The sequence below is a fragment of the Pisolithus orientalis genome (genome assembly GCF_024613125.1).
Source record: "Pisolithus orientalis strain OTSU chromosome Unknown F5J12scaffold_17, whole genome shotgun sequence".
Taxonomy (NCBI): Eukaryota; Fungi; Basidiomycota; class Agaricomycetes; order Boletales; family Pisolithaceae; genus Pisolithus; species Pisolithus orientalis.
The window spans coordinates 209,473-223,076 of NW_026260798.1; the positions used below are offsets into that span (position 1 = coordinate 209,473).

Here is a 13,604-nt window from a genome sequence, read left to right on the forward strand (position 1 = left end):
GCGGGATATCTAAAGCCAAAATAGGGCTGGTTTGCCACTGGAATTCAGATCTACGTGACCAAATTTTGAGGGGGCGACGTATGGGCCGAAACTTCCATCCCTACTAATCAAGTCTATGGTGTGGCAACGCCTCGCGATGGAAATAACGTTCCCCCATAGCATGTTTCCTAATAAGAATTGAGGAATGGCTGTCCCGCGAATTTCCAGTGCCAGCTGTTGCCTTATCCAACATTGGTGAAAACCATACACTTTCTTACTCTTTGACCTGTGCAGGTTACGGTTAGTTTCCCACTAGGTCCGTAAGAAGCAAGATATTAGCTCCGAAGTAGCGGCGTCCATGGCATGAGAACCCAAGAGAGTACTGGTAAATAAATCCATACACATACCACGTTTCACCGTAAGACTAGCTTAACTCGGAGGGCTTTTCGTCTCCTATTTGATGCTAATCTGATACCAGTCCGTTCTTATCTCGCGTCGGCAGAAACAATGTAACGAACTTTCTTGGGTATTACGGAAGACGGACCTAACGATCCGTGCGCCCTATAGCTACATTTCTGCATGCCAGCTTCCGTATTTAGATGCAGCTGACAGAGATGCATGCGTCAAGATGGACAGCTGTGGACTTCAAACCGGTCAAACAAGAGAACGACTTTTGCTCGAGCTGGGGCCGAAGCCTACGAATAAGTACAATGCAATGGTGATACTGCATTAGCTCACCTCCCACCGGACTGGAAAGTTTTGCCATCAGCAAAGGTCACAGCATGATTACGACAGGGGTAAACACTGCACCCCAGATGAAGGATAATAACATCACCTGCAGCGAAGTTGTTAGGAGGTACTCCAATATTTAATATTTCCAGAATTATGGTAATTCCAAAAACGAAGCTAAGGTATAAATTAAGTGAGTAGGGATCGTTCGGGTAAGAAGTAATCGGATCATCGTCATCATGGTGTGTCTATGAAGATGCGGTCCCGGTGACAGGTGGCATCACATCGAACTGCGCTTCCTTTCGTTGCTGACGCTCTTTTTCTTGCTCCTCAAGCTAAGAGTCCCGTCAGTGAACTGAAGCAAGGACAGGCCATGAGCCACGAACTAATGTCTGCCAGGAGTGATCCACAGGGGCCTTGGGAGGGGAATTTGAGTATTCAACCCATATAAAGATTGCAGAGAACGTACCTTACGGGCTTCCAAGGCCTGTTGTCGTTGACTGTGCGTCAAAGCACCAGCAACCAGCAATACACCGACCGTGAGTCCTTGAGCCCACACACGCGCTTGGACGACCTGTTGACAGCAAAGTCCAGTTTCACAACCAGAACAACGGAGAAATGAGACCAACCTTTTGCGGCACGCTCTGATATCTGCAGAGTGCAGGGCAGACGACTGTTCAGCAGTAAACAACACATGGAAAGAAATGCAAGTACTTGTCCCTTGCAACGATGGCACCTGCGACGGCCATCGAAAGTGCCCAACTTCCAAAGATTATTGCATACTGCTTGCGAGACGCCCAGTCAGCGACTTTCTGCTTCACCGACAAAGCACTCCATCGGGCTTCTTTTTCAGCAGCGACACGGTCTAGTTCCATGCGCCCGGCTCCGGTCCTGGAGACACATTTATACCACCTCGAAAAGCTGACGCGAAACCGGCAAACAAACCAGTTATTCTCTCTATCAAACTCCAAACCTCGTCGTTCTGCTTGGATAGTTACACAAGGTGCTACTACCATGACCACACCCATGACTTTGAGTGGCAGAGGAAGAGACCTGTAGTAAGCCCATCTACGGTTGAGGATGAAGGAGGCAGGTATAGCGAAGGCAGCACTGCCCAAGAGGCCTTCGGTTGCACCTCGATAAGTGGCATCGTTGTGACCCGCAAGCTGTTCCTCGGTGACGATCTTCATGGCGTATTGGGAGTAGTAGTCGACTTGAAAAATGAAAAAAGACGGGCTGCCGCCTTTGCCCTTGTATCCTTTTTGCCCTTGTATCCTTGTAGGAGCTACCGTTCGGCCGACCGCACGGGGAGAGACGGAGCGGAGTAGATAACACAGCCACCTGCGGAACGGCCCTGCCCGGTCCCGACACAACCGCTACTGTCATTCAACATTATGCGGGACCTAAAGATTAGTCAATGGAAAGTGAGGGCACTCCTTGGCTTTGTTTCGACTACCTTCAAGCTTATACCCGCATTCGACGGGAAACCATGTTTCACAGGACATATCGGTGGCTCGCAACGGCGAACCATTCTTCACCTGCACACCCTAAAATTTCAGTCCATACTGTTTTTTTTACTATAGGAATTAGGCTGGAGGACCGATAAGATTCCTCTCAACCATTCTATGATCAGTTACATGCCTCCAAACTCCCGAGTATCACGAATTCCAAGACTACAATCAAGTCACTCCATTGTCAGTCATCGTTCCACAGTGTACAATACTGGGGTTGTTGACGTGGCGCGTGCATCTCCAAATTCTCAGCTCTTCGACCTTCGCATTCTGGGACTTGACACTAGCTCTTTTCTTCCGCCCTCCTACGGCAGACCGCCCGACCGTTCCGATCGAGTTTGATAGGACGCGACGTTATATGATGTCAGTTCGTGCACCGCCCGTACTTACTATACATCTTTTCGCTGGAAACGGAGAGATGCCCTCATTTCACGAGGAAACTTAGTGGCTTGAATTTGCCGATATCCCATTTCCGTACCATGTAGCGGCGCCGTCAGGAATGTTGCAAACACGGTTTACACTTCTGGGACTCCCGCGCTTTCGTGAATGTTTCAGAACCATGGAGCGGCCTTCATGCAGCTCCTGGCTGCTTACGTCTTTCAGCCCACCAACAATGCTGACATCATGGCACAACTTCGTCGGTGGTAGGATTCTTTTCTTGGCCCTACCTCTCCATCCGTGCAGACCCAGCAAAGCTTGGTACCATCGCAGGCTTGGAAGACACGTTAGAATCTTTGGCTATCGACCAGTAAAATTGCTTTGGTCGACAAGCACATACCTGATGACCTGATCGAGCATATCAGCGGTCGCAAACCTGGGCGAGCAGGTCTGCCCACCAGGAGAAGCGGCTGAAATCGAGAAATCTGGAACAGCTTCAAGGACTTCACATGCTTCGGAATCCCGTCTGGGGGCTACCACCATGAGGACTGCTTGCAAATTGTTACCACTGGTTCTGACGATCTTTACAAACCGAGTGGCGCTATAAATTCGATTCGCCGACCCCCTCTGAATATGGGTTACCATGCAGGATATTTCTCTTGGTCCAGACGCCTGTACCTACTAAATCCACATGTCGTCTGAATATCTTATAGTTCGGACTTGCATGACGCATAGGTACTAGCCAGCTTACGGAAGCGCTTTGTGAGGTGAGCAGGTTCGTCTTTGGCCAAAGTTCGGTTATCTCTGCACAGCTGTCTGCCAGGAGTAGAGCCATAACATGAGCCAAGCATCTCAACCGTGTCATCCGTCAGTCTTTAGCACCCGCTTGGCAATTCAATGATGCTGGTTACCCAGCGCGCAGACGGAACACTTGATGGTGTCCCTATATCCTCAGCCTGGAGCAAGTCAACCGGTCTATTTTGGGGATGCATTTTGCACCTCGCTCTGACTTGACTTCTAGCAACGCTGTGTTGGATCGGTGTCTTCAAGTGGTCAGCATATCCATATCCAGGCGGATGCGGTTGCTATCGTGAACACCTTCAAGTGTAGCTAACGGTACGCACCCATATATCCGTTTCATGATGCCACCCATATCATAAGGGCGACGCTTATCGGGATTACCAGGTTGCGGCTGGTGCACTGGACACTGCAACTTCTTCGTTGCCTTCGTCTGCGAGCCGTCACTTACCATCGGAAAGCAGACATATGACATTATTCCCAGCGTCCTCCTAGTGACAGTACCACCCTCGACCAGTGATAACTGATTGTGGCTAGGCCACCTCGATAGATTTCGTGCGGAGCACTCTTCTCAGCGTGAACACAATGCTGCCTCCTTCTGAAATCTCGTGGGCATTATCGGATCAGTGAATATTCATACGCCGTGTTCACATTCCCCCAAAAATATGCTTCTACCAGCAACTGACACGGTTGGACCAGGTATCGCATCAATGTCGATCAATGTCGTTCCACTATTGTCACAACGAACTTCGGATTTCGCCTGGCATGACGCTGAGCAAGTGGGTCTTGATCGCAGCCTCTCTTGAGGTCCATACACACCGTAACCCTGTAACCACAGTAACTGAGCGGTATAGGTATTGATATACAGCCACACATACTCGGGGATAACACTGACGCGATAACCATTGGTGGGTACTTCATTTGAGTCTTATCTGAATCGCACTACATAACACTGGTAGATTGAACGTCAGCGAAAGCGACACGTCTATGGTGTATGTTTCAGAGCAACCGATGAGAGGTGTGCGCCCCTGCAACCCAGTAATGACGCTTGGATAAGTGCTCCCGCAGAACATGGGTGTCGATGAGGGCCCTCTGAGAAGACCCGTATGTAGTCGCGGTGGTGTCAAAGCTCTTGTCCATGGATAGGAATCGGTCACACCAAGATCTAAAACTCGTGTTTAGTAAGAGGTTTCCATACTGCTACTTATCACCTCTCAGCCGTTTAATGGTGGAGCAGCGAAGTGTGATACTTGTGAAAAGTACGAAAAAACTGCCCCCGATTCTTCGCGTCATGTTGGGATTAAATTGGAGTGTTACCATGACCAGCGTTCGTATGTGTCATGAGCCGCTGTTATCCGCAAACGCGCTTTGTCAATTAGTAGGTATCCAGCCAGTCTGGTTGTTACTGCTTGCTCTCAATTTCCTAGAAGCATTACCAGGGCAAGATACGAAGAGCAACGGTACTATTATTAGTTCAACCGAAGTTGAGGTAAACCACCTTTGGTTGCCATTCGAAAGCATACTTAAGTACAGGGACGTAAACGCAAGCGTTATCGCCGTGCTCATCCAAGTTAGCGAGGACTATGCGATGCTAACCGACACCACCTCAGCCGGCACATTCCTTATGTCCTATACTACCTGGCGCCTATAAAGATGCCATGGAACCAAGGTAGGTCTCCATTATCCTCTTTTCTTCCTCTTTCTCACATCCACATTCCTTCAAGTTCTAGTCGCTCGTTTCTATAGAATTCCGCGGAGATGAGGCTTTCCGCATTCGCCTGTTACCCCTCTCGTCCTAGCGTCGACCGCATTCGCTCGTTCCCACTTTAGTTCTCGTGTGCACAGACGCGCTTCCCTTGTTACTGATTACTGCGCTCACTTGGATGCCAACTTGGTCTTCCCTGACCTTCACGAAGATGGTGAGTTCAATGGGCACCATCATAAGCCTTGCAGATACAGACAAACCATACACAGCCGGCCATCTGGACGTCAGCATCTGCACGTCGCAGATAAATGCGTTTGTCGAGGCAAACCATGTAGCACAAGCAGCTGTGAAGGCTGTAGGACTACAAACAGTACAGACTACCCTTGTCTCAATGGCGAGTTGTCTGTTGTCATTTTGACATTCTCTTCACGCCCTCCTTAATTAGATCAAGCACTCCGGCGCAGAGTGCTCGTTCCCATCACATTCTGAACTCTCTCCAACGCCCTCCAATGTATGCGATTTTAAGTGCACAGACGGATTCCTGGCTATGCCTCCGGATCATCCCACGTCATGCCAATGCCCTTCTCACTTGACCGTTTGCGACGGCAAGTGTGGGCACTTCCATGCCGACCAATGCGCGAAGACGACCCCCCCTTCGCGCCGCCAGAGCGAGCACAAGTGCGCAAATGGCTTGCAGATGTGTGGCACTTCTGGTACGAGCAATGGGAAGAGTTGGGACTGTGTAGACGTCAACACTGACCCTATGGCCTGTGAGTCCCGTTTATTTGGGCTATGGGCATGGTAGCTGATAGATAGTGCAGGTGGAGGATGCGTTAAGCCCTCTCCCTTCGGTAGCTCGACCACGAATGGCGTCAATTGTAAAGAAATTCCAAACGTCAAGAGTCCCACTTGCAGTAGTGGCAAATGCGTCGTCCAGGAATGTGAGGATGGGTATAATCCTACTTCTACAAATGATGCGTGTATCCCTACATCGAAGGGTCTTCAAGGTCGTTCTACCGGGGTACCACTTAGCACCAGCCTCTGCTGCTGCCTCCGCGTTCACGGCCGACGAACACCCCCGCGATGACTTCCGGGACTGACCTTGGCCACGGTGAGACTCTCGCTACCAATCCCCTATCTGTCGTAGATGTTGCCTCTGCTGGCTTTGAATCTAAGCCAAAAGAGACTATCGGCGGTTTGGCACACGGCTCGGAAATTGGTATCCCCGGTGTAGGTACCTTCTCTACCACTACGAACGCCGCATTCCGTGTAGATCACCGTGACCTCGTCGGAAGTGCTACTCAAGGCGCAAGCGTTATCAACCCTCTTCTGGTCTCCACTGAAGCCATTTCAACTGTAGTCAAGAACAACCCGGAGTCTGTCACTGGTCAGCTCAGGCAGGGTGGCACCAACATAACTCCTGCTGGTGGCTTCTCACACGGAACCAACGCGGGCGTAAAGGCCTCTCGCCGCGGCCTGGTTCCTCTCAATGTCGCCCATGGTTTTAAAATTGAGGACCTTGCCCGCAAGGCCCCTCGTGAAGACCCAACCTCCATGGTCAGTGGTGGGTATGTCCAATCTGAATCGTCGCCTTCCGATGAAACGTTCCCCGGAAATGAGGGCAAGGACTAGTGGTGTCGATTTTTTTTCAGCTTCGAGGCTACATATTCACATTGAACTCGCCTGGATAGCGAGCATTTACCTTGAGTGAACTTGGATGTTGGGAGGCAGATCTAATCTTTAATTCTACCAACTACACTACTATATTACACTTTATTTGCGCCGTTTTCCCCGTAGTCGAGAACGAACGGTTGTCTTCCCTCGAGTCTTTGGTGTGCCTAGGGGAGACTATGTTTTCCTCTACTCCATGTGATTAGTCATGCACTCGGTGGAAGGGCAACGACGTCATACTTTATATTGCGTCAGTCGCTAGGTCTGGTGGCTCCAAAGAGACTGTATAAATAGGCTACTGCCTTGCAAAAGTCGGCAGTCTCTGTCATTACCTGTGTTTTGTATCGTTGTGACATGTCGTCTGTCGATGTGGAACCTTCTGCCATAGGCCATAATACCCAACCTGAACAGCTGACATCTGACCGGTCCTCGTCCGACGAGCTAAGGGACAAGGGCTTTCCGCCACAGAGGCACGCGGGAGCAGTCGGCCTCGGGCCCGAGTATGCCATAACTACGGTGGGGACATGCTTCCCGCAAATATCCCCAGAGGACGCGGACTGACTTCCCAGCTGTACAGGGTTTCTCAGACAAACTGCAAGGGCTCAAAGAAGAGATGAAGGGGAAAATTCTAGGAAAGCCGGAGCTCGTTGAACACGGCCGAGAGCGCAGGACAGGGGAATTGAAGAGAAAGGAGAGAGAGCGAGTAAGATCCCCTCAACTACGAATGCCAAACCCGACCTAACAATTCTATTCAGGCAGATACACAGGATCCGTTTGCAAATCAAGGCGGTGGCTAGGGGTGCGGAAACGAAGTATGAGAGTCGCTGAGAATTAGTTAATCGAGGACTCAAATTCTTGTCTTATATAAGGGAGAGACGTTCAACCCAAAGAGCCCAGAAAAATGACGTGATGGGTACTTGAGGGGTAGACTATAATGTTACATATGGAAGATCTGCGAGAACAGTTCCGCAGTTCACGAAGAGTCCAGGGTTGTCCACGAGAACTGAAATGTAGTATGTGGCGGACCGTGTCGATGTGGGTGTCCTTGCATGCTTTGACCCTGTCGATGCTTCAGGTTGAAGGATCGGTGGTGACGGAAAACAAGTGCTTATCCTTATCCGACACTATAGCAACGTGCTCTTCCCGCGTGTGTAGCAGGGCTTCACGTCTTTCATAAGCATTGAGGAAGTTTCCATAAGCTCATCACGGGAATGCCTTGTATTTCAGCACGTCTAGCAGCCTACAAATCGGATGTCCGCGAACAACCCGCGAACCGGCAGCTCCGTCGCGCTCAACTCCAGTGTTTGGGAGAAACTATTTGCGGTTATCAATGTAGTATAGTTCTTGAGGGTAACACTGGACGCGGGTTCCCTGAAACCATAATGACATCTTTGGCTCGACTCCTTATCAATGCTTCCGGAAGGTCCACCTTACCTCGGCATGAGCTAAGGGAGCAAGTATGATATCATACTCGTGTTTGATGGTATACTTACCAACTTTGTGGAAGGAGGCACGTTGTAACAAGCTGTAAGTAAATTGACGAATATCCCCGAGGAACCCAAGCTTCGTTCTCATTCACAGCAGGTCCTGTGACGCTGACACATTAGCATTGGTCCTGCAGGTATGCGTGGTGATTGGCCTCCCGTGAAGCTGTCGCCACGCATTAACAACAACAACCGTTCCACCCGGTTACAAAGGGCATGAATATGGATAACTTTAGGACAGCCATCGTTTCGTGGATACAGCCCAGGCATATGCACGTTCACAACCTGAGTAGGCTCGGAGCTTGCTCACGACGACAACAAAGAACAACAAGGTCTGTGTGATCGCGCTTGACTGTGGGTAGGTATCAGAGAAATGTCGAGAGTGCCCCTAGCTGTCAGACTTTACTACTAGAACCGTTCGGTCGTAAGTATAAACGGTTTTAACTCAAAATTAACAGAAAACACTGAACTAATACCTTGTGTAACCATGTTGGGTTCCAGTATGAACCTACGACCGCAACCAAGCCACCGCAGTCGTCCCACGTGGTATCCATGCGCGAAATGATCAGATAAATCTGGCACCTCAAGGCGGGTAGGTGTTCATACACTGCCTCGTGATAGGGCTGTGCCATGATATCAGAAAGTCAAGACGTACGATCAGATTCGGGATTGGAAGGTTGGTGTGACTCGATCATCGCCCACAGTGTACATACATAATCCGGTATGACTTTCTTCCGAAGTTTTGTCCGTTCGGCTGGGCCGCTTCCCGGCGATTTGGAGAGCTGGGAGATGGGGGTGATGATGATGATGCGTTGCTTGTAAGTTAGAAGTGTCTGTAAGTGCACGAGTTCCTTCGGCGATCTCCGGAGTCCGCACATGGGTGAAATTCGAACCGACCGACTTCCTATGGCACCAACGGACTGTACACAACGGTCGAGCTTTCAAGTACGAAGGGTGCACTGGGTGCAGTGGATGTTTAGTATTAGATGTAGTTGGAATTTACGGGACCTTCTCTGCGGTTCAATATTTCAAATGCTATCTCCACAGACAACTAATAAAATTTCCCTTCGCGACACGGCTATCGTGTCACTGATCAGTCGCATGACACGCCCTGGAAATCTCTGGTAGGGCAACACTTACCAATCGAATAGTGCGTGAACTATTGTTGCCTAGCCAGGATACGGTGATGTGGGCCCTCACCTAATCATATCACCCTTGAGTGTTCCAAACCCTGCAGGGCGTGATGTACTTCTAGGGCCATGTCTTGGTCATTTCAGCCTTATGGGCATATTCTAACATGACGTGTCTGCCTTCTGTCAAGTGGAATTCCCATTATCCCACCTCCCCGTTATAAGCAGCCCAGGGAACGCTATTCTTTGTGAATTTAACCGCAATCATCGTACGCACCCCCTTCCTTCGCTTCCTCTCAAGTGTTTTTGGAAGCCGGTCGCCACTATGTCTGCGTATAAGACCATCTTCTTCCTTGGCGCCACAGGATACCTTGGCTCTGAGTTCCTTCTCCTGCTGAACCGCGAATTCCCTGATCTACATATCGTTGCGCTATTGCGGAACGTGACGCAGGAGAGGGAGGCCCAGCTGCGTGCTTTGTATCCCAACTCCAGTGTCGTCGAGGGTACGTTGGACGACGATGCCGTCATCAGGGAGCAAGCTGCCAAAGCGGACATCGTCATTAACTGTGCGAGCTCAGACCACACGCCAAGTGTCATATGTACGTGCATTTTTCTCACCTATCCCATCTCCAGGCGCGTCTTCAAGATCGCGGGGCAGCTAACGATATCACGACAAACAGCAACGCTTGCAGGCTTGGAGATCAATTCGAAGAATAACCCTGGGAGGCCCCCTCTTTACCTTCACGTATCTGGTTGTGGCATTATCAGTGATAACGCGCGGGGTGAACCTGTGGAGTATGTCAAGGAGTGGTCGGATATTGGGTTAGATTTGAAGGAGTATGTACTTCTGTTTCGCAGTGGGAACCTGGCGTGCACGCTGGCCAAAGGTGATAGCTAATTTCTACCCCCTTTCAGGCTGTAATCGGAGGAATATGCACCTCGATTCTGACATCCCGGTAAGTGGGACCTGTGGTTCCCTGGTTGTCCCATACTTGTTGTTCATTTTCTTCGCAGATCGTCGAGGCCGGATCCCGGAAGGAGAATCCTGTGCGGACTATTATCTACTATCCTGGTCAGGTGAGTGCCTAAAATGAGTGCGTTTCTTATATACATGTGATTTTGGTGATATCCTTTCACATACATTTACTGGTATCCTTAGATTTATGGCGTTGGAGAAGGTAAGATTCTGGCCCATCTGTCAAGGACGTCAGGATGTGTATGAATCTCGTAAACTCGGACAGGCATCCAAAAGACGACCCTCTGGCTGCGCATCTTTTTGGATATGACTAAGAAGCTCGGATTTGCTGGCACATGGGGGCCCGGAGCAAATACCATGAACAATATCCATGTTAGGGACTGCGCAAATGGACTGTTGCTTGTCCTCAAAGCGGCCTTGGAGGGCAAGGCGGATGAAGGACCTGAGGGTCTCTGTGCGTCCACGCTGCTTTTTGAAATTCCACAGAGCATCACCCTGATGCCATATGTCCCACAGACTTCTCGGCCAGCATGGAACCAAAGAAGACCTACCATGAATGGACTAAAGTTATGGGTGATGTAGGTGTCTTGCTTCAGGTATTGGACTCTCCAACTCCCCTGCTCATCGCCGGACCTCCCCGATGTAGTACCTGCTTCGAGAAAGGTATTATTAATCAGGCTGGCTCCCGGCCCTTGCCTAACGAAGTTGTCGATCCACTTGGGGAATGTGAGCTCCGCCGTAAGCCGGGATAGAACGAAGCCGACTGATACATGCATGCTTTAGATGGATGGTCACTGCTTGGTGGAAATCTGTTTGTCAAACCTGAACGTCTGGCCAAGTTGGGCTGGGAACCCGTGGAAACGAAGAAAACACCACTTTTGGAGAGTCTGCCTTCCATGATAGATGCTGCTCTCCAGGGGTGAGTCGGCGCCTCTGATCGGCGATCGATCGTCGCATCTCGGATGGGGTGATTGGTAACCAACGGTTAGGTGAGAGCTTGACGCTCTGCTAATGTATTTGGCAAGAAAGCGGGTTTCTTCAGTCTATAACGGTTGTACTTTTAATACATGCATACGAAAGTCGTGTACTGCACTACCAAGCGACAAATTTCCAGCATACGAATACGAATTAACAGCAGTTGCACGATAAGCAAATAAGTACAACAATCGGATGACAGGAAATAGTAAAGTTTTCCTGGGACTAAGTACGAGTAATACATAATGTGGATAGGACTGGAATATCAGTTTTAGGCATTCACTGCTAAATGTTAAGGTACAGCATAAATAGATCGATCGAATTTAAGGGATACATTACTATTCTTCCAGTGGCGTGATGAGACGTTCACTTTCGGCTGGACGATTGCTGGCGACAAAAAGCCGCTGACTAGGTGGGACGACTTGCTCCAGGGGCATCTCAACACCGCCGTTAAGAATTCCTACACGCATCATAGCGAGTAGCTGAGATGAGGGTAAGTAAATAAGCTCGGAAGCGCGTGGGGTATGAATCATCAATATCATTGGCAACCAAAGGACAACGGGGGACGAGTGTCACACGTGGCACGGGAGCACAAGAAAAGCGATGTCCAGGGAAAGGGCGAGTAGTGGGTAAAAACTTACGTTGTGAGCGGCGTGTGAGTGGCCATAGACACCGCCGAAGAACGCGGCGGTCATATCTTTTCCAGTGCTGCTGGCCAAGAGTGCCCGGCCGCCAGGATGATTGTCAAGGAACTCGGACGCGTCGTGGACAAACCCGGATACGAGTAGCAAAGTGCGTGATTTAGATTCCTCCTGGACTAACATAATAAATAAGCGCTCGTAGCGGACGCAAGATACCGCTACACACATGTTTCCCACGTCACCACAGGCAGTTTGTCGGACGTGACAGGCCACTCAAGGGAATCTTGGATGTCCTTGAGAGCCTTCAGCTTCATTGTAAGGGCGCCTTTCTCAATTTCGTTGCTAGGAAACACCCGGAGATGAGAAGCCAGACCCAGCCAGTGACACGTCGCTATGAACCACTTGGTAGGGTCCCATTGATACCAGCGAAAGGCATTCCTTTGAAGAGGTAGTCAATATATGGGACACCACGTCAGACGGACTAGTCACCTGTAGTCCATCGGAAATTGATGGTGAAAATTGTGGTAGCCTTCACCCATTGTCAGCAGAGCGGAGATAAGATGGTCCCGAGGCGTGTGTTTGTCGTCATAGGGTGTGCTGCCCAAATAGTGGGCAATGGAATTGATGGCGAACGTGCTCTGGCAAAACGATTCAATAACTTCGTGAAGTCAGCTCGAATGACGGACTTACATGGTGAGCCGCAGTCATACGAAGGGCACCAACGAAATAGAACCCTCCCAGCCAATCATTCCAGAGCAATCCGGGGATGCACATCGGCAGGATATAACCGAACACGGCCTGAATGTAGAAGTACCAGCGATGCTGCCATTGTACCAACGGGTCCTTTCTCAGGTCGGTTATTTCCGCTGGTCCCGCTTTAAGGTTGGAATCAAAGATTATCCAACCAATGTGCGTCCACAGGAGACCCCTCTCCGAATTGTATGGATCGAGATCGGTATCTGTATATCTGTGGTGAGAACGGTGCCGGCGAGCCCACCAGTAACACGATCCCTGGACCGCACTTGCCCCGGCCAGGATAAGGAACACCTGCAAGGGAAATGAGGCATTGTACGATCTATGTGACCACAGACGATGGTAGCCTCCACGATGATACGATGTAAGTATGCGGCTACAAGAAGTGTGGCTTCCCAAGCGCACCTGCAGTGATACCTTCGGAAGCAATGTATTGTTAGCGCCACGAAGATCTGTGCCTGAGTAGATCACACACCGAGCATGGTGTAAATGTAGTAACCTATTGCGCAAGTGACGGTCTTCGGCATGATAGGTGCCCGTAACAAGCCGTACATGGCGACGGCAGGGGTGAGTACCAACACACTGAGGTTGAACCATCTGATTCCGGTGATCGTAGGGAACCCTTTCGTGAGCTCCTGAAATAGGTGACTGCCGGGCATGTAAAAGGCCGGAGGGAAAGTGTGGGTAGAGGTGGCGAACTCCGGGGAGCAAGAATGATGAGCTACCCACGACAGGGTTTTATACCATACCGGTGGGATACTTGACCCCTTTCCTCAACTGGGAGACGGCTCGCCTTCGAGTTCCGTGCATCGCTATTGAAGAAACATTTGTCGCAGCCCTTTAAATTTCAAACATATTTTTTCCCTGGAACGTA

At 50.1% G+C, this 13,604-nt stretch overlaps 5 protein-coding genes across 5 annotated transcripts; 3 read left to right on the plus strand and 2 right to left on the minus strand.

Moving 5' to 3' along the window:
* Positions 1–919: 919 nt before the first annotated feature.
* F5J12DRAFT_836457 (uncharacterized protein) lies at positions 920–2,024 on the minus strand. Its single transcript, XM_051745977.1, has 4 exons — positions 1,654–2,024; positions 1,338–1,599; positions 1,178–1,282; positions 920–1,124 (listed from the first exon to the last, which is right to left on the minus strand). The coding sequence occupies exons 1-2, from the start codon at positions 1,896–1,898 to the stop codon at positions 1,386–1,388; spliced, it is 459 nt and encodes a 152-aa protein (XP_051599125.1). The 5' UTR covers positions 1,899–2,024; the 3' UTR covers positions 920–1,124; positions 1,178–1,282; positions 1,338–1,385.
* Positions 2,025–5,566: 3,542 nt separating this feature from the next.
* F5J12DRAFT_722120 (uncharacterized protein) lies at positions 5,567–6,187 on the plus strand (the record flags this gene model as incomplete). The annotated part of the gene is made up of 2 exons (XM_051741344.1): positions 5,567–5,874; positions 5,917–6,187. Coding segments are annotated over 2 exons (579 nt in total), but the record flags the coding sequence as incomplete, so codon positions are not given.
* Positions 6,188–7,125: 938 nt separating this feature from the next.
* F5J12DRAFT_893473 (uncharacterized protein) lies at positions 7,126–7,568 on the plus strand (the record flags this gene model as incomplete). The annotated part of the gene is made up of 3 exons (XM_051747655.1): positions 7,126–7,287; positions 7,349–7,474; positions 7,527–7,568. 3 exons carry the CDS (start codon positions 7,126–7,128, stop codon positions 7,566–7,568), a joined length of 330 nt encoding a protein of 109 aa, XP_051599127.1.
* Positions 7,569–9,710: 2,142 nt separating this feature from the next.
* On the plus strand, positions 9,711–11,284 carry F5J12DRAFT_893474 (uncharacterized protein; the record flags this gene model as incomplete). The annotated part of the gene is made up of 8 exons (XM_051747656.1): positions 9,711–9,984; positions 10,066–10,242; positions 10,301–10,341; positions 10,400–10,462; positions 10,545–10,563; positions 10,627–10,815; positions 10,878–11,087; positions 11,145–11,284. The coding sequence occupies 8 exons, from the start codon at positions 9,711–9,713 to the stop codon at positions 11,282–11,284; spliced, it is 1,113 nt and encodes a 370-aa protein (XP_051599128.1).
* Positions 11,285–11,405: 121 nt separating this feature from the next.
* On the minus strand, positions 11,406–13,574 carry F5J12DRAFT_142423 (uncharacterized protein). Its single transcript, XM_051738116.1, has 7 exons — positions 13,206–13,574; positions 13,136–13,147; positions 12,668–13,077; positions 12,467–12,615; positions 12,204–12,415; positions 11,978–12,153; positions 11,406–11,818 (listed from the first exon to the last, which is right to left on the minus strand). The coding sequence occupies exons 1-7, from the start codon at positions 13,387–13,389 to the stop codon at positions 11,675–11,677; spliced, it is 1,287 nt and encodes a 428-aa protein (XP_051599129.1). The 5' UTR covers positions 13,390–13,574; the 3' UTR covers positions 11,406–11,674.
* Between the last annotated feature and the right edge of the window lie 30 nt (positions 13,575–13,604).

Excerpts from the sequence above, each read along its gene's own strand:
- F5J12DRAFT_836457 (XM_051745977.1), bottom strand. The coding sequence starts at position 1,898 with ATGAAGATCGTCACCGAGGAACAGCTTGCGGGTCACAACGATGCCACT. Across the intron at positions 1,600-1,653 it reads TTTGATAGAGAGAATAACTG|GACCGGAGCCGGGCGCATGG; the intron begins GTTTGTTTGCCG and ends ATGTGTCTCCAG.
- F5J12DRAFT_142423 (XM_051738116.1), bottom strand. The coding sequence starts at position 13,389 with ATGCCCGGCAGTCACCTATTTCAGGAGCTCACGAAAGGGTTCCCTACG. Across the intron at positions 12,416-12,466 it reads CAATTTCCGATGGACTACAG|GAATGCCTTTCGCTGGTATC; the intron begins GTGACTAGTCCG and ends ACCTCTTCAAAG. Across the intron at positions 11,819-11,977 it reads ACTCACACGCCGCTCACAAC|CTACTCGCTATGATGCGTGT; the intron begins GTAAGTTTTTAC and ends CCCTCATCTCAG.